Raw genomic sequence first — 22,452 nt, 5'->3', positions numbered from 1 at the left:
TTTCTCCCCAAACATGAAGAAATGTTTCAGATGGTTCAACAACAGAATGGATTTTCCTAGCAGGGCTACGATACCAGGATTTTAACAGCTGTGGAAAATATCTTTTCCGCACTAAAATTAGGGGATTTGCTTGTGTGTGTAGGACTGCCCCACAGCACTCTGAATTGCAAACTTCAGCATTAAGAGTATGTTATACTCTTAATGTACTGTGTAAGAGAAATGCAACTTTAAGTAAGAGGAGGGGGAAGCGTTGGGGGAGAAAAGTGAAAGGTGAGTGAGAAAAGCAAATTGCACAAATTAACATCGTTAATGCTGCAGTGGCAGGCTGGCTGCGTTCGGGAAGGCAGGAACCGATCCCAGCCAGAGGAAAACAAGGTCTTTGACTGAGCCCTTCAGCATGTTTTTATAAACTTGAGCACAAAAAGAAACTAAAACATCTGGCACCAGGATATTATGCAATGTTGTTTTATGCTATTTTCATTGTCTAAGATTCTTCATGAGGACTGTTAACGAGTCGCTTATTGTTGTCAGACCGCTGTCCTGAGGTGCCTCTGTGCAAGTGAAGGGGCACAGGCTTCTCTGAGTCGCTCCCTTCGGTGCTTGGTGGCCACGTCTCTGCCAGCCAGCTTCCCCTGAAAGCTTTCGCATGCAAGAAGTGCGTGAAGCTGCTCCTTGAGCCCCTGTGGGCCAAACCTCTGCAAGGATGTGCTTGGTGGTGTAATCATCCCGCTGCTCTGGGGGCACTGAACAGAAAATGGGTAGAAGTGGTTAAAAAAGAAAAGTTGGCACTGATCGGGAGACATATTTGCATATCAACTGTATAGCGGATAGGACGCGGGTGGTAGGAGAGCCTCGGTCACACCCGTTACCTCAGGCCCGTGACATGCAGAAACGGATGCCTTCGCTGTTCTCCTTCCCCTCCCCGTCCCGCCGGGCCGGGTTTGCTGCTGCCCTTCCCCGTCGCCTGCCGTGCCAGGGAAGGAGTGGGAGGGCCGCGCTGCCTCGCCTGCTCTGCACCTGTGGGATTTGGTCTATGGTCTCCCCCTGCCCTCGCTTCTCAGCTGCCTTCAGCCCAAGAAAGCGTGACCCTCCCAGGGCTCAGCGCTCGCCTTTCTTCCCGCTCTTGCTGAGCCGAGTGGCCCTGAAGCCTTGCCTTTGAAGCTGACACCTTCCTTTTCTCTGTCTGTCACCTGCTTGTGGCCAAGGGCTGCAGCTTTGCTTCTCCCTTTCGTTCTCTGGCTGGCCGCATGCTAGCTTTAATAAAGGAGCGATGCTAACAGGCCTGGAGGTGGCTCTTACCTCGGCTTCCACTGCCTGCTTTCATCTCACTGTTCTCCACCTTTTCCTCGTGCTCATAATTGTCTGCTTATTACCTGACAGCTTGTCTGTTCTCTCAGCCTAAAAACTGCCCCGTCCAGGTAAATTCTCTGGCTGAGAAGTTGCTCATTCTTCTTTTGGATTAATTTCTGTTGCTGACAGCTAACTCCATGTGCCAAAGCCTTAGCTGCGCACCCCTGGTCCCGGGGCTGTGCCGTGGGCAGCGCAGGAGAAGGGGACCGGCTGCCCCGCGGAGGAAAGCCCCAGGCTGGTGCCTCTGAGCTCTCCCACCCCAGAGGCTGCCATGTACCGTGGCCTTCGTCTGGGATGCACAGCCCTGCTCCCCTCCTCAGATTTGGTGTCTGCCTTCCTGCAAAGCCCCTGCCCGACGGGGGGAAGAGAGTGGAGGGGAAGGTAACCCACCCCTGCAACCCTCTCACTCACCCCCTAATAAAAGACCACACCTGAAGTCCAAGTCAAGGGAAGCTTGGAGCCAAGAAGGGCTGCCCTTGAGGGTCTGCACTGCTCCTTTCTCTCTCTCTCTTCCTCCCTTGCATATACCCATCATTGTAAAACATCTTCCTCCTACCATTACGGCTTAATGACTTTCCCTTCAACTTCGCAAGAGGTATTAATGTCTCCATTAACAGCCACCAGAAATGGAAGCTCCATATATCATGAGTGCAGCTCCGCGTCCTTCTCCTCGTACAGAAGTTTCAGAAGCAGTTAAAATGTAGCCCTGTAGAAAATTAATGGCCCAATATACAAAATCTGTAATTGCTGCTAGAGGCGAGGAGGAGGAGGAGGTGGAAGTGCTCAATCTTGGAGTAATTAAGTACCTTGTTCTGTGGCCACTTCTCCCCCGTGCTGACGGGATGTAGGACTTGTGCTTCACCCACGAGGGATGGTGGGAGGCAGAGGTCCCTACTTAGTGTCGTTTGCCCAACGGAGTTAAGCATCAGGAGAGGTGCCGGTGCGTGGCTGCTCTTCCTGCGGCACAGCCTTGAAGGCTGGGGTTGCATGAATGGGTAGCAGCGGCGGGAGCGGGAGCTGCCCTAAGCCTTCCCAGAAGGATGCAGTGTAAGCAAACGAAAGCCAGGCGGTGGGGCGGGTGAGCCCAGTCTGCTCTGCCCATCCATTTCTGGGGAGGTGGCTCCAGCCTGTGTCGCCTTAGGGTGATGGGGATGTTGGCGGTGACCAGCAGTGCCAGGTGGCCCCGTAAATCCAGGGGGGCTGGTGCCGGGGGGCAGAGGGGACGCTAGGATAGTCAGAGCCTGCTCTGCTTTTCCTCAGCCCTGTTTCAGAGAGGGGAGGTTGCGGTTACTCTTGTAACAGTCTGGGGAAAGATGCGGCCCTGTGGCTGCTGGTCTGGTCTGGCGTTACAACCGGTACCAGTTGGCTTTAAACTGAATTAGTTGCCCGTAGGCATCGGGTGTTTTGACAGTGGTTGTATGGGTTTATAATGGCATAAGCTGATTTAGCTTAGTTGTCAGGCTTTCTGGGGCTTGTGGTCTAAATTCATTTAAACCAGAGCACTGTGTGCAGAGCGGGCCAGGAGGTAGCCTGGGCACTGAAGTTAACCTGGGAGCGCTAACAGCTCCCAGTAAAGGCCTGCGAAGGAGAGGAGGGAAACCCTCGGCACCTGCAGCCAGTGTCACCGGCAGGCGCTGCTCTGCCTGTGGCGGGTGCCCCGGGGCCGGGATGCCCTCCCTCCGCCGGCTGAGGATGCCCCGGGGGTGACGCTCGCACAAGGATGGCGGGGATCGGGGCAGTCGGGGCAGCAGATCTAACCGCCAGCGTGAGAAGCACGTACTTTAAAAAAAAAAAAAAAAAAAAAAAAAATCCCAGAAACTTCTTTTGAACTTGCTTCTGTCAACTGAGAAATAAACTTGACAGCAGCTAATGCTGTTGACCTCCGTCTTTTTAAATAATCTTGTGCAGCCCTGGGGAAAACAACGTTTTCAGGAGGTTTTTGACACTCTGGAACAGGCCCAGCTGAAACAGAGTGGGGCAGTGACAACTGGGACGGCCGTCCCAAGGGATGTCGAAATCCTGAGCCTCTGCACTGCAATAACCAGAAGATGACACATTTCATCAGCACGGTTTCTTGGAAGGAGCAAAACAAAGTAGCGGAGTATTTTCAATTAAGAAAAAAAATATTTTAAAAAAATAGTCACACGACTAAACATTAATGAAACCATCAACACTCTTATGCTCTTCTGAACATTGTCAGTTCTGCCAGCTTTGAGAAGAATAAAAGGCTTTAAAAATACTTAAAAAGCAAGAGTTTGACAGAATTTGATGCCACGCTTATGAGAAAGTCCTCTGTTTTCATCTTGAGCAAGAGGGCAGTGATCCTTCAGCCCGGGAAAAGAGAAACAGCATGCCCTTCCTAACCTCCTAAGGCAGGGGCATTTTCTGAATAGCGAATTGGTGTCTGCTGGCATCAAGAGTTTCAACAGATTCTGGCATGACACCAGTGCCTAAGGCTGTGTGATTAGACTTCTGACCCTGAAGCTGCTTCTTTGGGCAACTTCTCATTGCACCAACAACTGCAAAAACCTTCCCAACGCTGCCCAAGAGGAGTCTTGGAAGTAGCTTGGCTGCAGCTAGGTAAAGGAAGGCAGAGTTAGCATCCAACGGCATCCAGCTGATGGGTTTACAAAGGCTTTTTTTATTTAGGCAGTACTGGGGCGGTGCTGGGAACATGTCATTTGAAATAATAGCAAAAAAGTTTTTCTATGTAACAGGTATAGCGACAAAAAGGCAGTGCCCACCGAAAACTGCTCTCCTGCTCTCATGTTCGTCCTTCTGTCGGGATGGGTTTTTACAAGTGAGCGACGTGAACTTAAAAGCCGACGTAGAATAATGCAGCTCCAGCTCATTTCCATACACAACTGCAAAACCGTAACCTACCAGAACTTTTATTTTAATTGTACATTCACATTTCTCCATTGACGTGGGCGGCTTGTACACTGCCGAGTGGTAAAGTTACACAGTTCTGCTCTTTCCTGTGCATTGATTTCAGCCATCAAAAAAACTTAGAAAACTAACAATAAACAACTTTTCCATATATCTGTAGTCAGGTGGGGAAAAAAAATTATGTGACTTTTCCTTCCCCGCCCCCCAGCAACCGAATTCCCCTGACTTTTAGGCTTTTAAGTGACTGCTAATATTACTTAATATTTTAAGACATTTTCCTATGGGTTTCTCGCAACGAAGCTGGCGTTAGGTGTGCACTGGGCCGTACCGCTCGCTCTCGCTCCTCCGGAAGCTCGTTTGGGCGCATCGTTAGCGGCTGTTGCGCCGTGCTCTCCGACGCTGCTGCGGGACAATATCATTTTTCTTAGCCTGTTATTTTTCCTTAATATTTTAGGCTCATCACAAGTCAGTTGCGCTGCTTTACAGTTTACAGACATTTGCCGAACCTTCTCCGTACACTGAAAGCAATTCGGAAATGACAAAAAAATGCCGCAACCAATTAGCACGTACAAACATTTATTTTGAAATTTCCATTCCGACCATTATGAAGAATTACATCATCAAAGCACTTTATGGCAGTGAAAATAGCTCTTACCCCTCTGACTCATCCATTACTCCATTAAAGCTGCAAAATGTGCAATCTGCTTGAAAAATAGGTTGCTTTTTATTCAGTTTCCCATGAAAAGTCAAAATTCGATAACAAAAAAAAGAAAGAAAAAAAAAAACAACCCAGCTTATAGGAACTCTACATCCGATCCTCTCCCCCTTCCCCCAAAAATAACTTACAAAGATAGTTTAAAGTTTTAAATGAGTTTAAAACCAAGTGCATCTTTTTTATTATTTTTTTTTCTTCTTCTTCTCATAATAATCTTAAAATTCTAAAAACCCATAATTTACTTTCTTGGAAAAAAGGCAGCAAGCCGTTGCTTCTTGATTGGAAGAATATGTATCTCCGGCGAGTTCATTTTCTTTAGCTTTACGCTCCTGTTTTTGACGGGTTTCCTGAGGGCCTCGGTGCTGTCGCGGGGCTCGGGCGGGCTCTTCACATCGTAGCACTGCAGCACCGAGTCCTGGGGCAGGTCCCTTTTGAAGGAAAAGTTTTTGGTGGAGACCCCCGACAGGCCCTTGATCTTGCCGCAGAAGATGGTGGGCACGGCGTCCTTGACGGAGACGATGACTTTGGCTGTCTGCGAGGTGCTGACGATCTCGATGTTGTTGCCGGCCTTGGGCTCGCAGCCCGCCCTGCCCGCCTGCTCCACCAACCACTTCTGCGGCTGCCGCAGCAGCTCGGCCGGCCCGCCGCCTGCCGCCCTGCCCTCCGCCTTGCCCGACGCCTCCTGGGGCTTGCAGGGCGCGAAGGGGGCGGCCGGGCCGGGGAGCTTGTCCGGCGCAGGGTGAACGCCAGCCTCGGTGGGGGCGGCGGGACCGGTGCTGGCCGCCTCCCCGTGGGGTCCCCCCGGCTTGCGGCAGGAGGCAAGGGACAGGTCCAGGGCCCCGTCCTCAGGCGGTGGCGGCGGGGCGGCCTCACTGGCCCGGGGCACGGGCGGCCCTTTCATGGAGAGGTCCAGCGCCTCGTTCTCGCCGCCCATCTTGATGACGGTGTGGCGGCTCAGCTGGGGAAACTCCCGTGGGTGGAGGAGGTCAAAGGGCTTCGTCTCCTCCTTCTCCAGGGGGGTCTGGGTCCCCTTGCAGGAGTGGGGGGTGAAGAGCGGTGGCTTGGGCGGGTCGGGGGCCACCTTGGACTCGGCGCCGTGGGGCACGGGGATGGGGACAGGGATGGGGATGGGGACAGGGACGGGCAGGGGCACGATGACAGGGTAGGGCACCAGCAGCGTGGCGGGGGGCACCAGCGGGGAGAGGGGTGAGCTGAAGGCCTGGGGCGGGAGGGTGGTGTAGTCGGGCGGGGGCTGGCAAGGGGTAGAGCCCAGGGCTCCCTGCGAGGGAAACAGGTCCTGAAGGACGGCGGCGAACCCTGGTGTCTGAAAGACGGGGGGCAGGACGGGCTCCTGGGCTTGGCCGGAGGGCTTAGGGTCCAGGAGCTGGGGCTGCCCGACGGGCGCGGCGGCACCGGGGAAGAGGCCGGCGTGCAGGGGGCTGGCGGGGCAGGCGGCCCCCGGGGGCAGCACCAGGGGCGAGTTCAGGTGCTGGAAGACGTGCTGCTCCAGGAGGACGGGCAGCGGGACGGGGCCCTGGCTGGTCATGACGTAGGGGGTGGCAGCGTTGGTAGCTGGCATCTGCGGGGCGGCGCTGCCGGCGACCTGCAGGTGGATGGGCAGGACGACGGGGCTGTCCCCCAGGCAGATGGGCTGCAGCACAGTGGCCGCCACCTTCAGGGCCACCCCACTCTGCGACTCGGCCGGCGGTGTCAGGATGGAGGGCGCGGGGACGGTCACCAGCGGGGACAGGGCCTTCTTCATTAGGTCGGCCGAGTTGATGTTCCAGGCCTCCGCTGTGATCAGCTGGGCCACCCCGTTCTCCAGCTTGTTGTTGGCCATCGCCGAGGGCGAGCTGGTGACGTCCATGGGCAGGTTTGGGGCATCCTTGTACAGCTCCTCCATGTCACAGGGCTTCTCGGGCTCTGCCGGCGCCGCCTCTACATCGCCGTCAGCGAGACCCACGGCGGCTCTGGGCTGCCAGGAGCATCGGCATGGACATAATTTGGCCTGCAAACCAGAAACATATTTTAGGCACCACATAAATCTCCTCCTTAAAATAATATTTGCAATTGCCTTTAAAGACCCCATCGTCAAAGAAAAGCCGTTAAACGTTTCCACGCTTCAGGCTAATGGCTCCATAATACAGGGTAGTGTGTGTATATATATATATATATGGAGATGCTAGATATACATACATCCATGAGTGTTGTACGAAGAGTTTTGAGGAACTTATATTTAGCCGTAAACACAGATAATTTAAAAGGCCTCGAGGGCTGCCTGCAGCCAACCCCCCCCAGTACGCAGCCTGAGAGAAGGACTCGGGCCGTCCGTTTCACATTTTTAAACAAATGACAGTGCACGGCAGAGCCGTGCGACAGCACGCTGTTTTTAACTCAACAAAAACCCCACAGCCAAACATTTCTAAAAATAACGTGGCTAAGAAATGTTCTGCCCAGAAGGGTCCTCGCTTCCCCTAAAATACTCGTCCCTTTTTTGTCCCAGTGGGATTTACTAAAGGCAAGCAGGCGAGTGCTGCACGCTGCGTACAGCACCTCCGAAACTGCCGTGTGCAGGGTGAGAAAGGAGCAAACCCAAACCAAACCCCGACATTTGCCCTGCCACAGAGCTAGATAGAGACGGTCATGTGAACCAGGCACCTGAGTCATAAAAGACACGAAGAATAAAAAAATAAAATCAAAGCAACTTCAAATTTATTTTGACAGCACAACCCTTTATATTAACCTAGCAAATGGCAGTTAAAAAAGGGCAGAGATGGTTTCTATTCATGATCGCAGTGAAATTTGCAGCCTATTTCCTAAAAAGATTAACATCCCCTTCCTCTGAAAAAAAAAAAAAAAAAGCAGCAAACTAATGGCGCTGCGCGTCCATTTATTCAGGAGGATAAATAATTTCTGCCCCGCGAGCTGCCGCCGGCAGACTTTGGCTGGGGGCTGGCCGCCCCGGCTGGCACCGCCCGTGCCTCTCCCGAAGCGCGCGGTGCATCCTGCCCTAGTAATAATCACCATGGAAACTTGTCCACTTTCAACTCCGTTACCATGGGAAAGCACCGGCGCACCCCAAATTTACATTTTTCACCTGCACGCAGCCGAATCCCGCTCCCCACGAAGGAGATGTGCGCCATCGCCGCCGCCCGGCTGGCCGGGCCGGTGGGAGCGAGGCGCTTCCCCGCGTCCCGCAGGCACGCTGGCGTTGGGGTGACGGGAAGGGCAGCGCCACTCCGAAATTGGATGGGTGGGGATCCCAGCCTGGGGATGCGTCCGTGCCTGAGAGCGCACGAAGAGCTCCGCCGGCTCTGGCACTTACAGAAATGATTTGCTCGCATAGATGTTTGTAGGACTGATGAACCTGCAGACTAAGAGGGGACAGGGAAAAGGGGAAAAATAAGCAGACCCCATGAACAAAGGCTAAAAAATGGCCAAGGCAGGGAAGCGGGAAATCTCCCGAGTCTCTCCTGAGACCTGTAAATCCTTGGATTTGGCAGCGAGATGCCACGGTGAGTGCAAGACTACAGAAATGTCGGGAGTTAATAGTGGAGGCTGGCTGGGTAAAATGCTAATAATTTATCAGGCGCGTTTGAGTTCTTAAAAAGGGTTTTTAAAAGTAAACAGATGAGTCATTTCTTTTCCCCTCCTGCTGCTGGCTTATGGAGAATAATTCCGGATTTTTCTCATCTCATGAAATGTTCTGCAGAAAACATTCACAAATACAGGGTTGAGGGTTTTTTTTGTTTCCTTTTCCAGCCTCGGCTAAGACAGATTACAGGCAGGCAGCGATGCCCAGGCACTGAAAAACAGGAGCAAAAATCAAATCCCTTATTCAGAAAGTGACAAGTATCAGTACCAAAAAAATTGGGCCAGTCTTGTTTTCAAAAAAGGAAAAAAAAAAAAAGAAGAGCAATTGTTTCTAAAAATAAAGACAATGAGGAGACTGCTCAGCAGATTCAAGCCGAAAAAAAATAGACGTCGTCGTTTCTGTTAAGGAATTAAAAAGCTATTTTCTACTGCTCTTATATAATCTCTCCCTCCCTCTTTTTCAAATGCCCGTTTTAAAGCCCTGTGGTCTCTGCAGCGCACACCAGCATCTTTGCTCCTCCAGCTGCCGCAGCACAGCCGAGTGCTTTGCACATGACACCGGCTCTTCCCCATGTTTCTGTTTGCCTGAGACGCGCGAGATCGCCGTGTTTTCATAGGGAACTAATGACCTGGCGGGGACAGGAACTGACCCCCTGTTCCCCTGGCAAACCCATTTAACGTCGAGAAACAGAAAAATTAAGATGAAAATCATGCTGCGTAAGAGACTTGAGGGATTAGCATGCTGTACGGACCCGGGGAGAAAGAGACAGATCACCGCCGAAGATGAAAGTACAAAACATAATAAAATCCCCCCATTGCTGCTTTAAGAAGCGACAGGGCTGGAGGCAGAGGAAATATCTAGATGAGGGGAAGAAGAGCTCATCTGTCACCATCAGATACCTTGAAGAAATGCCTATGGGGTTGGTTGGTTTTGTATTTTTTTTTTAAAGCATAGTCAAATATTGTTTTCCACGCTCAATCCTCTATGTTTCTGGGATCTATAAATCTATATTGTTGAGTTCGCAGTCCTACACTGCCTCTGGGTGGGCCCCACCGTGCGAGGGGAAGGAGAAGGAGAGAAACGTGACGTGCAGCCCTTGACCCATGTTTATCGGCTTGGGGTGGGCTTTTTCCCCTCTCACCTTTCCTACATGGAAGCGTACCTTTCCCTATGTCCAGTGCACCTGCTTCTTGAGCATGTGATAGCTACAGAAAAAAAACCCCAAACGTATATATATACACACACACTTAAAAATATTTCATGATCCTGCCCGCAGCCTGCAGCTTGGCAGTAGCTGGCGGCCAGGTACAGCGGAGTCCCAGCGCAACTGCCCCCTCCGCCCTGTAATGCAATTTTTGGTTTCACCCGGGAGGCAATCCCAGGCCTGCTAAACATGTACCACACTACACACCTATTATCAAGGTCAGCAAGCAGACAGAGTGAAGAGGATCCAAGTCCCCAGGCCTCAAAAGAAGAAATGTTTGAAGATCTGAGATCAAGAGACAGCTTGAAGTTGTCCAAAGAGGTGTTTTGTAGTTCCTGGACTCCTTTTTTATACTACAAACACCAAGTACACGGTATAAAACTGTAACTCAACATGCAGATGACTTAAACTAAAGTAAATTTTCAATGTTGGTATTAACAGTGATAGCTACACTATATTTCTCCTTTAATAAAAATCAACCTGAGGTATGTATGTGCTGAGTTTGTTTTTTTGTTTGTTTTTTTAAGATTGCTGCTTCACTGCACATAAAGTATTCAGAGTTACCCCGTTTTTAAAACAAGTTTCATGTACCTAATATACACAAATGAAGGTAATATAATTCAGTGAAATTGCCTTAAGTTTCCTCTACCACACCTGTGTGCGGGAAAATCAATTCATTCCATTTCCCTACTTATCTATTTAATATTTAATTTGCTGTTTGTTTTAATTGAAAAGAAGCTTGCAACACTGAAAAGAGCCCTATTGTAAATAACCCGGGCTTTCCCACCGGGGTGCTGATAAGAGTTAAGTTCACAGCACCACGCAATGATGTGTGTAACTGTAGAGGAAACGGTGTGTTAGCTCTCCAGAAATGCCACGTAAGGCGGGGTGATAACTCCAGCTTATTTTTTTAATCTCCTGCTGATGGCCGTGCAACAGACTTTTCTCAGGGCTGTTGCATGCCTTCCTGGGGGACCTCCGCACTGCGCTGCACGCAGCTACCCCCGCGCTCCGCTTGCTCGTCCGTACCGTGGCTTGTAGCTCGCTATCGACACAGAATGCAAATTATACTGTGCACACGACAGAAAGGGTCTCAGGTGCCCCCTTTGTGGGATGCACTGCTCAGTATCTCCTGGAAAAATTGGATTTCCTTTCGGTATAAACACAGTATCAAAACCAAAACAAAATTAGAAATCTTGACTTAATGGAACAGCTTGGGGACAAAATTATGGATGGATTTGGACTTCAGTGTTTTGCCAAAACTCACTGCTTGCTGTCACCGATCCTCCTGCCAGAAGCAACATGCTTGATTTTTGCTCTGCAGAAGCCCACTAACAAGGGCTGTGGCGAGCGCATCCCCGACGGGGACACCCCACCGCCCTTCGGGAGGGCGGCAGACCTGCCGAGCACCCCCGGCGGCACGCAGCCCACCAGAGCGCCGCGCCAGGCCCGGCACAGCCCGCTCCCCGTCGGGCTGATCCTGCCACCGCATGGCCGCACGCCCCATCGCCCTCGACGCACCATGAAACCACGCACCCAGCCTGCGCCCTACTGAGACGTGGGTTTCTTAAGGAGCTCTGGGCTGAGTCCTGCTCGTCCTCAGCAGTCTCGGCGGCCGAAGCCCGACCCATCTTTCTGCATCCTTCTGCAGTAAATACACAAATGGGCAACGAGGACACATATTGACACAGACCAACAAATAACAAATCGTCTTCCATCCTGCAGTTTTTGTTTTGTGTAGTTCAAGCCATACACAAATAAAGGCTTTACTGTATTGTTATTGGTGTCTTGTTGCTAGAATAGAAAAAATGTATTTGAATAAAGTGAGCTTTCATATACCAAATACATGGAGCTATTAATGCACAAATAACGTCCAGGTTGGCTCTCCCATACATGCAAACCACAGATGATTTCAGCAGTGTTTCCCTCTCACATTTCTCACTGATTCACATATTCAGGCACCTGGGATTGACAATCCTGGCCATCCCGCATACCCTTTTAGTAGTGTAATCCTCAGGCACCAAAGGGCAGACCAGTAACCAGCTCACAGCTAATGGTGAACCAACCTTTCCCCCTGTGTTTCACCATTCGTGGTGCTGCGTTTGATGATACCCCCACGCACACCTCGGCCGGGTGCACAGGCACCAGGAGGGCGGTGGGACCTGTCCCCTCCCTGCTCGCAGGAGCGCTGACGGTGACCCCCTCCGAGGTACGGGGCAGGCGGAGCGGAGGAGACCCGCAGGCCGTTTGTTAAGGCAACTGGCCCCTCACTCTCCTGCCGGCTCACACTCAGACCCCAAACACAGTCTCAGCACCTCTGGAAAGGGGGCTCAATGCCTCCTTGGTCATCACCAAAGGGATACCGCTGGGGATGCACCTCTCTGTCCCCTCCAAGGGTCACAACTGGGATGGAAACATCCCAGTTTAGCCCTGCCGTCTCCCCCTTGGCTCAAATACCCAGCAACTCCCTGTTAAGATTTAGGAGGCAGCATTCAAAAGTGACCGAGGGCAAGGTGAGAAAGACACTGGAAAGACGGGCAGGATTCACTCTGGTATCAGCCAGAGAGAGGAGGGAGGGCTACAGCGGGGTATCCCTGCCAGTATGAAAGCTACACCCGCAGCCTTCGCTCCTCGTCCCTCTGCGCAACGCCCCCAGCTCACGGCGCACCTACGTGCTGCCCCGCGTTACTTCTCACCCTCTAGGAGCTATGTCGTGGAGGATGAGCTGGACGCTGCCGAGGAGCAGTTAAAGCAAGAGCATCTCATCAGACTACTTCAGAAGACGCCGGAGGAATAACAAGGCTCCGACGCAGCTCATGCAACAGGTACTCTTTTATTTTCCACCGCTGCATTATGGATCCTTCCGGGAGGCGAACCTATTTGTGTCAAGGCTCCCATCCAGGCTGTTAAGCCCTGGGGAAACGAGAGGCAAAGGAAATCATTACGGCAGCGCAAAATGGCACGTTATAGATGGGACATATTGACAATATGTATACACTGCTTCGGCACACAGCACGATCGTCCCGAAATGCAGCAGCTTGCCTGGCTGATCGTACTTCGGTCTCTTAAACCGTTCAGCTGAGAAATACCACGGCGGTCTGCCTATTGCACAGGCTGATCGCCTGCAAAGAGCCACGTTAGAGTCATATATTTGCTAACTATATTGCTGTTGTCAACAGCCTGTAGTTAGCAATCCATTCCGGGGAGGAGAGAACTCACTTTCTTCTCATTTAAAAACAAATCAGACCAACTGAAAAAAAAAATCCTGTCACAGACCTGAAACCAGTGTCTTTACTCCCAAGGGCAATATATACAAGACGGACGATAAATGCTGTGGAAGGAATAGAGCATTTGCCTGACAAATTTCAACCTGTAGTGAATTTTTATATCCAATTTGAAAGCCTCGCAAAACCCCCTACATTTGCAGCGCAAACTGTGACATACCCCAAGCGTAAGGGAGCCAGCACACGCCGCCGTACTGCCCGATGCCTCTTCCCTCCCTCTGCTCCATTCGCAAACTATTCAGATAACTGGATACAACACTTAACCGAAGGTCTCCTACTTTCAAAAGGACCACCGCTTGTGCAGTACATAGTATTACGTATAAGCAGGCATTATAAAAACAGGGCTACTTTGAAATGACTGGAGATTGATCTTCCTATTCCCAAATGCTCAAGTTTCTCATACCCACAGCACATCCCAGTTCCTGGGGGTCTCTAAACTGTTACGCTTGGAAGAACCTTGCAGCAAGGTTCCAAATATAAAACCTTTCAAAAGGTGGTTTATTTTTTTCCCTTAGCGTAGTACAGAAATGCCTGAACAGCAGCAGCTTGCTTAGCCTGCAGTAAGCTGAACACGCACTCCGAGGCGGAGACAGTGCACGGAAGTCTGATGTATTAAACCTGACATGTGAAGGACAAATATAAATTTGCCAGCCATAATTACTGCTGAGTCATGTGCCACCCGGTTTGGTGACGTCCCTTCGACCCAGCAGGCTCTTCCAACTCACTGCAGCTTTTGTGCTCCAAATTTCTCTTCAAATGGGGAAAATGAGTTACCACTTTTGTGACTGCAGAAGTATCTGTTTAAATCAGCTTTCCCTTGATGCTGCTGGTAGCATGCAGATATCTCCTCCCAGAGCATGACACAGTCCCTCGGGATGGGGACATCAGTGGCTGCAGCAGCATGGTGGGATGGGTGCATCGGGGACCCAGCAATCACACACCTGCCCCAAGCACCTGCAGCGGGGAGGTGCTGCCTGCATGGACCTGGGGGAACATCTTTTCACCAGCAGCTCCCCAAAAGACAAACTGCAGGGCTGCTCGCTCCTGGGAAAGTCCTGCCGCACTCCCCTCCCTGCCTCTCAGCCCCATGGTGCACCTCTGCTTCTCAGAATCACAGAAGGGTTAAGGTTGGAAGGCACCTCTGGAAGTCATCTGGTCCAACCCCCTTGCTCAAGCAGGGCCACCTAGAGATAGTTGCCCGGGACCATGGCCAGGCAGCTTTTGAATACCTCCAAGGATGGAGATTCCACAGCCCCCCTGGACGGCCTGTGCCAGGGCTCGGTCACCCTCACACTGACAAAGTGTTTCCTGATGTTCAGAGGGCACCTCCTGTGTTTCTCTTTGGGCCCATTGCCTCTGGTCCTGTCACTGGGCACCTCTGAAAAGAGCCTGGCTCCGTCCTCTTTGCACCCTCCCCTCGGATATTTCTATATGTGGATGAGATCCCCCTTGAGCCTTCTCTTCTCCAGGCTGAACAGTCCCAGCTCCCTCAGCCTTTCCTCATAGGAGAGGTGCTCCTGTCCCTTCATCATCCTTGTGGCCCTTCATTGGATTCTCTCCAGTATGTCTGTGCCTCTTGGACTGGGGAGCCCAGAGCTGCACCCAGCACTCCAGGTGTGGCCTCACCAGCGCCGAGGGGAGGCGAAGGATCACCTCCCTCAGCCCGCTGGCAACACTCCTACTCATGCAGCCCAGGGCACCGTTAGCCTTCTTTGCGGCAAGGGGGCATGGCTGGCTCCTGGTCAACTTGGCGTCCACCAGGACATCCCAGCTCCTTTTCTGCCAAGCTGCTTTGCAGCTGGCTGGGCCCCAGCACGTACTGGTGGCTGAGGCTGTTCCCCCCCAGGTGCAGGGCTTTGCACTTGTCCTTGTTGAACTTCATGAGGTTCCCGTCCGCCCATTTCTCCCACCTTTCGAGGTTGCTTTAGATGGCAGCATGACCCTCTGATGTATCAGCCACTCCTGCTGGTCTGGTGTCATAAGCAAACTTGCTGAGCACATGCTCTGCCCCATCATCCAGATCACTGATGAAGATGTTAAACAGGATCGGACCCAGTATTGACCCCTGGGGTACAGCACCAGTCACTGGCCTCCAACTAGGCTTCGTGCCGCTGCTCATCATCCTCTGTGCCCGGCCATTCAGCCAGTTTTCAATCCACCTCACTGTCTGCTCATCCAGCCTGTACTTTGACAGCTTGTCTGTGAGGATCTTTTGGGAGACAGCGTCAAAGGCCTTCCTCAAGTCCCGGCAGACAATATCCACTGCGGAGGCTCGTCTACCAGGCCTGCTTCTCATACAGTAGGTCAGCTTCCCATGGGGAAGGCAAACCAGCAGCGGGTGAGAGTCTAAGAAAGTCTAAATTAAAATGGTATCAGGGAAAAACTGGACTTACTCTAGGGATCTCTCTTGCATCAGAGCTCCTGAGATTTACTATACCTTGACCTCCACGGTTTTCAAACACGCAGTGCACCCACATGTTTACTTTTGGAGTGAGATCATAGGAAGAATGCAGACTCACGCCAGCATCAAAAGACTTCTTACGCTCGAAAAGTAAAGCGCATGATTTTCCTATGGGAAAAAATTATTTTAAACAATTTTTCCTGTCATTAAATATCCCATTTAACTGATTATTTGGTATCATTTTCAATCAAAACATTATATTCGCCAGCAAAGCAAAGAAAAATGAGCTGTTTTGAGAGCACAGAGCTAAACAAAACAAACAAGAGAGCTGTTACTTTACAGTAAATTTTAAAAACCATGCATTTTGTTTTCCCAGCAATCGATACACCAATGATAACAAGAGGAAAAGGATACCAATTAAACGTAATTGCCAGCCCTGCTTCCCCCAAAACCCCAAACAAAGAGCACTCAGTGTCAGCCTGATAAAATATTTGCTCCTTTCCCAGTCAAGTGCTTTATTAAACAGTTCTTAAAGCATCTCAGTTCTTACAAAGGATTTCCAAGTTTGATGTCAGTGAAACAACTTCAAAGCCTCATTAGTTCCCCGGCGGAGGTTTGTTCTCCACTCAGAGACACTCAGCTCGCTATTTTGTCCTGACCCTCTCCACTGATCCCAGGCTCAGATATTTTTGCTACATTCATTTGATCTTTTCCAATATCCAGATGAGAATTGGTATCAGTGTGGCAAAGGCCGACGTCCATTGCCTGTCTCTTCTTGCTTATCTGAATCTGTCTTGCTCCTGGCTATGAAGGATGGGGTCCCCTCACGGACCAGTTACCAAGTCTCAGCCGACAGGTTAGTAAGGTAAAGTTAAAATTAGTTTTTAAACTGCTACGGCACTTTTGCAGTCAAAACATCCGACTTCGCCCCATTACACCAGCATGGTTTTGACCGCTTTGGCTGTCTCCCAACTAGCCACACAAGTGAAGCATGCTACAGTACCCCTCGAGGGGTAAATAAACCAGCTTCACCAGCTCAAAACCCATAAACGAAGTGAGGTGCCACCACCACCACATGCACCCTGAGAGCCCCAGCCCCTCAGATGTGCTGCAAACCCTTTTCCATTCCCTCCTTACAGCATGCCAGCTCTAGTTAAAAACCAGTTTTTCTTGGTGCAGACACGGCCAGCATAGGGCTAACCTCAGCACCCTCAAGGGGACTGCCCTTAAACTTGCCTTGCTTCTAGACCTTCTTGAGACAGAGAGGAAGAAGAAGCCACGGGGGTTAGAATAGCAAATCCTGACACTTCTATAACTCATCTTAAATCAACTGAAAGCCAAACTTTCACATAATCTCTCATCGTCCTAATATAGTCTGGCTTAAATAAATAAATAATGAGAAGAAAAGCAAAACCAAGTAAAAAACTGAACTTTCCAGCTCGCAGACCCTTTTTGAGCATTGAGGTACGAATGCTCCTAAGACCACAGGTAAGGACATGCAGGTGATTAACCACACGCATGCGTGCCACCCAGCTTGCCACGTGCCACCCAGCTTGCCACGGTGGGCTGAAAGGGCAAACCCCTTCTTCTGCCTGTAGCTTTGATCTCTCAGTGGCACAAATATTGTCCCTAATGACAAGATTTAGTGGTGGGCCAAAGAGCTACCGAAAACAGACTCATCAGCTTCTCTTCTCTTGTGGGACAGGGTCTCATCTGGGAGCATGGGCAGATCCGAGGGCGCAGGAGTATCAGGGTGCTGCTTGGGGAGCAAAAGGGTAGAGGAGTCCTCCTTTCCCTGGTGCAAAATGCGGTTATTTAATACTTCATCCCTCTCCACTGGCATGAGTAACCAAATGCTCCTTCAGCTTGCCACTTCAAGATCAAGTTTTATGTTCATAGCTTCAGATTTATTAGGCTGACTCTCCCTCTCCTCCACCCTACCACTTTGATAAACCAAGCCCAACATTTCATCAGCTACATGACGGTGCTAATCCTCAGCAGATTTCAAACTTGCCCTACTCTTGCACCACCCTATCTAAAAACGTGTGGATGGAAAAACTTTCAAGCAAAAATAGCCCCTTATTTTCATCCTTGCAAAATTTGTAAGCAGCTGTAAGGATTTTGTTTCAAAGAGAGAGAAAAATGCAGGACTCCTGTGATGTGAGGAAAACTGCAGCATTTTTTCGTTGAATTTCGCATCCTTTTACACCCTCGCTTTCACCCCAGGGCCGGTACCGCTTCCTGGGCTGACTTTGAGAGGCAGAGAAATGACCTCTTCTCTCCGTTGTGCCGTGATGCACAAGATGTCAGCCTTCTGACTGAATTCAAGATAACACCAGCGTGAGGTGCAGCATTACAGCGCTGATAGATATAATAAGACGACTTCACAAGTTTTCAATGTGTTTTCACCCTCAAAGACCAATTTAGCCCTCCCAGAAGCCCCCGTGCTGAACTGTGAAATATAGATGCCTCTGACCACAAATAATATGTAAATAACAGAAAATACTGAAAATCTCTCTTGTTGCATCTCCGTGTCACTGAGGTTACTGCTGTTCAGTTAAACAGTCCAGGTTACTTGTGACACCTACAAATGCCCCACACGCACATACATACATGCATGCATTTACAATCTGCAAGTGCTTCCTCTCTAATGCCTTTTGCCTCGTCCATTTGACCGTGAGGTTTTCTGGGCAGCGACCGTTTTGGCACCTGAGTAGCACAACGCACAGACCTCAGCTTGGATTCCAGTTACCGCTGCAATCCAGATTATCCATCACTCGTGAGGATGAGTGGACACACACACTCACTGAGGTGGCATGGACTGCCTTCCCTCTCAGTCTAGCTGCTGGCCACTACCTGTGGTTGTGTTCCTCCAGCCTGCCTTTTCCTCCCGTTTCATCAACGTCTACCACGTTTCCTTGCTGCCAGAGCACTTACAGTCTGTCTAAGTGCGAATGTTAACGTCCAAATTTTACTAAGTTGACACTATATGAACAGAGACCTTCCAGCCAGTTCAAAGGAGTCTTCTCCAGCTGGGTACTCCAGCTCCGACTGACACACTGCTCGTACTGCACAGAGGTGACACTATTCCAAACTGTGCCCAGAATACACAAAAAAGTAATAATGCTTTTTGTCATCAGAGATCCAGACTCCAGCCACTCAGACAAAAAAGGGCTATATTTCAGGAAATGCAGGCAGGTCAACCGGCGCTGTAAAAATAGTGCTGCTGTCGCAGGTAAAAGTAAATATTATTTTCCTGATACTGTGAACCAGTCAACATGAACAAATTTCGCAGACACGTACTGCAAGAGGAAACAAGGTCAGTCCTGCTCATACTCTTCCATCAAACCTTTGGGGACCACATACATCATGACGAATACCAAATTTTGTTATTATCACTTCCCCTATCTTAATGATGGCCGCGTGGTACCAGAAGAGGAGTGCGCTGCCATAGGATATAGAGCCCCTGACATACTTACTGCAGCATTTTTCATCAGCAATTTCCACTGCGATGTGTGCTATTACATGTTCAGAAAAACTTAGGGAAACTGCAGGATGCAGAACGACAATTACATGTTTCCCAGATGAGACTACTAAGTTAATGGATCGGCGTCATCCATCACCATAGATCCTAAGTCCTCTGGGGAACGTCACCAGGCCACTCCAATAAATCTGACCGGGAGATTTTGTATTTGGCTGCTCAGCTCAGCCCTAGGAAGCAGTTTAGCAACACACTCCGCAGCGTGACTAAGGCTCAGCTCTCCCAGAGAGCTGACGTTGCTCTACGGCCGTGAAGCTCTGGGTGTAGGAGGTCCTGCACGCCAGCGTGGAAGGGCACATGGGGCTGCAGCCTGGTGTTAATTCCTCACACGGTCGGTTCTTCAAAGAACCAAATTTCGGTCTGCAGATCGCAAACCGTGAAGGAAGAAAGCTGACTGCGCAGCTTCGTTCCTTTACCAACAACAACAAAGAAAAGGAAATAAAAAATAAAGAACAACAAAACTAAGAGACAAAAAAATACCTGCCAGCAGACCGATGCAGCTCTGAAGTAAATTTTTTTGCTGTCAGTCTTCTTGATTCTTCAGGCCAGCTCAGCAGGCGGAGCAGCGTGTCTGCCGTGAAAATGTAAGGTGATGCTCTATCAGGGAAGAACATACTTCTCACAGGCTCTTCCTTCGGGAAAGCCAAACAAATAACCCACAAATAAAAACCTCCATGGCTGTACCATGTCCTAGCTTATCCTTGTAATAACAGGAGAATAGGACCTGAGGCTGTCTCCTCTCCTCTCCTGCGCTAATGCAAATACAGGAGCAGTGTAAGAGCAGGCTGAGGTCAGCCCCATCGAAGCCCTTTTGGGAGGCAGCTCCAAGCGAGGGGGTCCGAGGGCACTTTTGTCTCTCCCGCTTTGTGTATATTCTGTTTCAGGCAACGATATATTTTCCTGACACGTCGTTCATGTAGCTGGAGCTAAGCATTTCCTCGTACGGTACTGGGGGTGGGGATCTGCCACGGCATCGCTGCTCCCAGGCTTAACCGTTTCGAGCCCTCTCTTCCCTTAGGCACCGGCTTTCACCACCCACCCCACCCCACGCCTGCCCCAGTGCCACGGGCAATACACGTGGCCCTTCTCCCTCACCCCTGGGTACCCAGCGCAAGGGCATCAACACCAATGCCTGTAACCACCAGGATGGGGCCACCACCAGGTGTGCTCCCCAAAATGGGGACAGTCTTGGGGTGCCGCCCGTGCCTGTCCAACCTTCTCCATCCCCACGCTCCAGCCCTTAAACTTCTCACCCCCAAGGTGGCCAACCCCCTCCCGCTGGCTCCATACGGGTGCACTGGGTTTGGCCAGAGGAGGAGGGATGGAGACCGGCGGTTTGAACTACTGCAGCTCCTGCGGCAGCGAGTACCTGACAGTAACCAGAAGGGAGCACAACAGAGCTTAGGAGATTAGCAAAAGGAGGAAGTAGTTTTAACTACATAATAATTTCAGGGAATAAAAACTGCCTATAGCCTGTATAAGTAGTGAGAAACGGCACACGCTTGTCTTGCCTCAGGCAAATCCATATGTTGGTAGACAAGCTCAGCTACAAAAATGATACCCTTTCTTGCAGATAGAAACAGCAAGAGCACCCAAGAAGTACAAAATAATCAGTATTTTCTTGGCGGGGTGTTACAGAAAACAACCATGCTCATTTAAGAGCTTGCTGTTGGCAAAGGAGGAGGGCGGATGGCCGCAGCACAAGCCCGCCACCATCTCTCTGGCAGGGCAGCCAGCAGGCCACCACCACCAGGTCTCTGTACCTGCTCCCTGCTCGGGGGGCTGAGCGGCTGCCGGAGGGGCTGCTGCACCTTTCGGCTCCTCCTCTGTGCAAAATGGGGGTCTGCCCCACACCGCCCCAAGAAACTCCAGCTGGGCTGTCCTGGCCACGCACCCCATGTGCAGGGACGGGCAGTCTGCGGGGTGCCAAAGCAGCACGTGCCAGACCACTGGGCTCCCGGTGGCCACTGCTGGCCAGTCTTTGCCTGGGGTGGCAGCTGAGGGAAATCAGAGGAGTCTGCAGTACGAGAGGCACAGCAGGAATGAGCTGCACTGCAACAGGGGTTGCAAAAGAAGCCCAGACAGCTAAGCTGGTGACCAAGAAAAACCTCTGTTTTTACCATGTGTCAGTGGACGCACTCACATGCCAAACCATTGGCCAAGCTAGGTAAACATCTGAACAGCACAAACCAAACCAGAGGAGACAGCTGTCCCCTGGCAAGCACAAACCCTTTGCGACCCCAACCGAATCTTCCCCCAAAAGGTGTCGTGACCCATAGTTTGAGAAACCGAGCAGAGAGCTGCTGGCCACGGCTGCACCGGGAAGGGTGGCCACCAGGGCAGGTGTGAGTGACCACAGACCAGGAGCCGAGCTGCCTGCCAAAATGCGCACCGCACTGAGGGAGCGCCAGAGCCGCCCAAAACTCAGCATCCACAACTTTTGCAATGGGGAGGACAGGCTGGGCTGCAACGACCAGGCTGCACTTCCTTGCCTGCCTCATACCACTAATAGGGCCGTCTCCACGTGGTGCCATTTCCCAGACAACACTTCATGCAGGTTAATGCCAGTAACCTCAAGGGATGGCAGCCAGCTGCTGGCTGCTGGGTGCGGCACTTGCCTCCGTTTGGGCAAGGGCCCTTGGCAGGACCCCACTGGCAAAGTCAGCGCTGGTGCCCGTGGCTTCATGGAGTACGCGGCCATGGGGAGCAGGCCCCCGGCCCGCACCCATCTTGCCATCCCCAGGTGTCCTCCACGTCCAGTGGATGTGCTCCTGCAGCATGCCGCAAAAGCGTGCAAGATCAATAGACTCCATTGACTTTTTGTCTGACATTAGCAATTTTACAGCTTAATGCTAGCCAGAGTAAGCAGGAGAGCACACTGCTACTAAAACTTAATTAAAGGCGGGGCAGATCGCCAAAGATCCCAAAGTCACCCCGTACAATGAACGTCTGGTAAACCCTGCCCTGTCCTCACAGTGATGAAGGATGATTTGGCCCCTGCTCTGGGACGAAGCTTTGGCCAGGACCCAGCCGCCAGCGCAGGGTGGGAGAGGCCGAGGGGCTGGAAGAGGAGCAGCCCCGGGGTGGCAGCAGCAGCAGCAGCAGCAGCAGCACTGGGCACGGTGTTGTGGGGCACCGGGAACAGGGTGCTGGAGGCCAGCTGTTTGGGAGGCCTCTACACAGGCACCGAGGGATTAGGTCCCTTGGTATCTTCAGTGCTAATTAAAAGTTGTTTATTATCCGATTGTTCCCAATAGCGTATATTTCTTCTTTGTGTAAACACAGCCGATGTCGATGTCTAAAAAAACCCACAAAACCAAATGGAGTGGAAAGGTCCACCTTTGAGCAAGCTATGGGGTGCGAGGGACGCCCCGCAGCCTGCCCCGCCAGCGCCTGGCTCTCCCCGGCCAGCAGCCACAGGCACGGGTGCTCGCGGCTGCTTGGTGCCCGGCCAAACGCTGACTCTGGCTGTT

General features: G+C 51.3%; 1 protein-coding gene across 1 annotated transcript in view; it reads right to left on the bottom strand.

The window, feature by feature from the left end:
• Window positions 1–5,134: 5,134 nt before the first annotated feature.
• RAI2 (retinoic acid induced 2) overlaps window positions 5,135–22,452 on the bottom strand; it is a 44,602-nt gene continuing 27,284 nt past the window's right edge. Inside the window, exon 2 of the mRNA XM_082305036.1 lies at window positions 5,135–6,962. Coding sequence (XP_082161162.1) covers window positions 5,193–6,857 — 1,665 coding nt within the window. The 5' untranslated portion in view covers window positions 6,858–6,962 and the 3' untranslated portion in view covers window positions 5,135–5,192. The remainder of the gene's footprint in view (window positions 6,963–22,452) is intronic.

This window comes from Platalea leucorodia, assembly GCF_965183815.1.
Source record: "Platalea leucorodia genome assembly, chromosome: 2".
NCBI classification, from domain to species: Eukaryota; Metazoa; Chordata; class Aves; order Pelecaniformes; family Threskiornithidae; genus Platalea; species Platalea leucorodia.
Note: the sequence above shows the minus strand (reverse complement) of the source record. Positions and strands in the feature narration are given on the sequence as shown.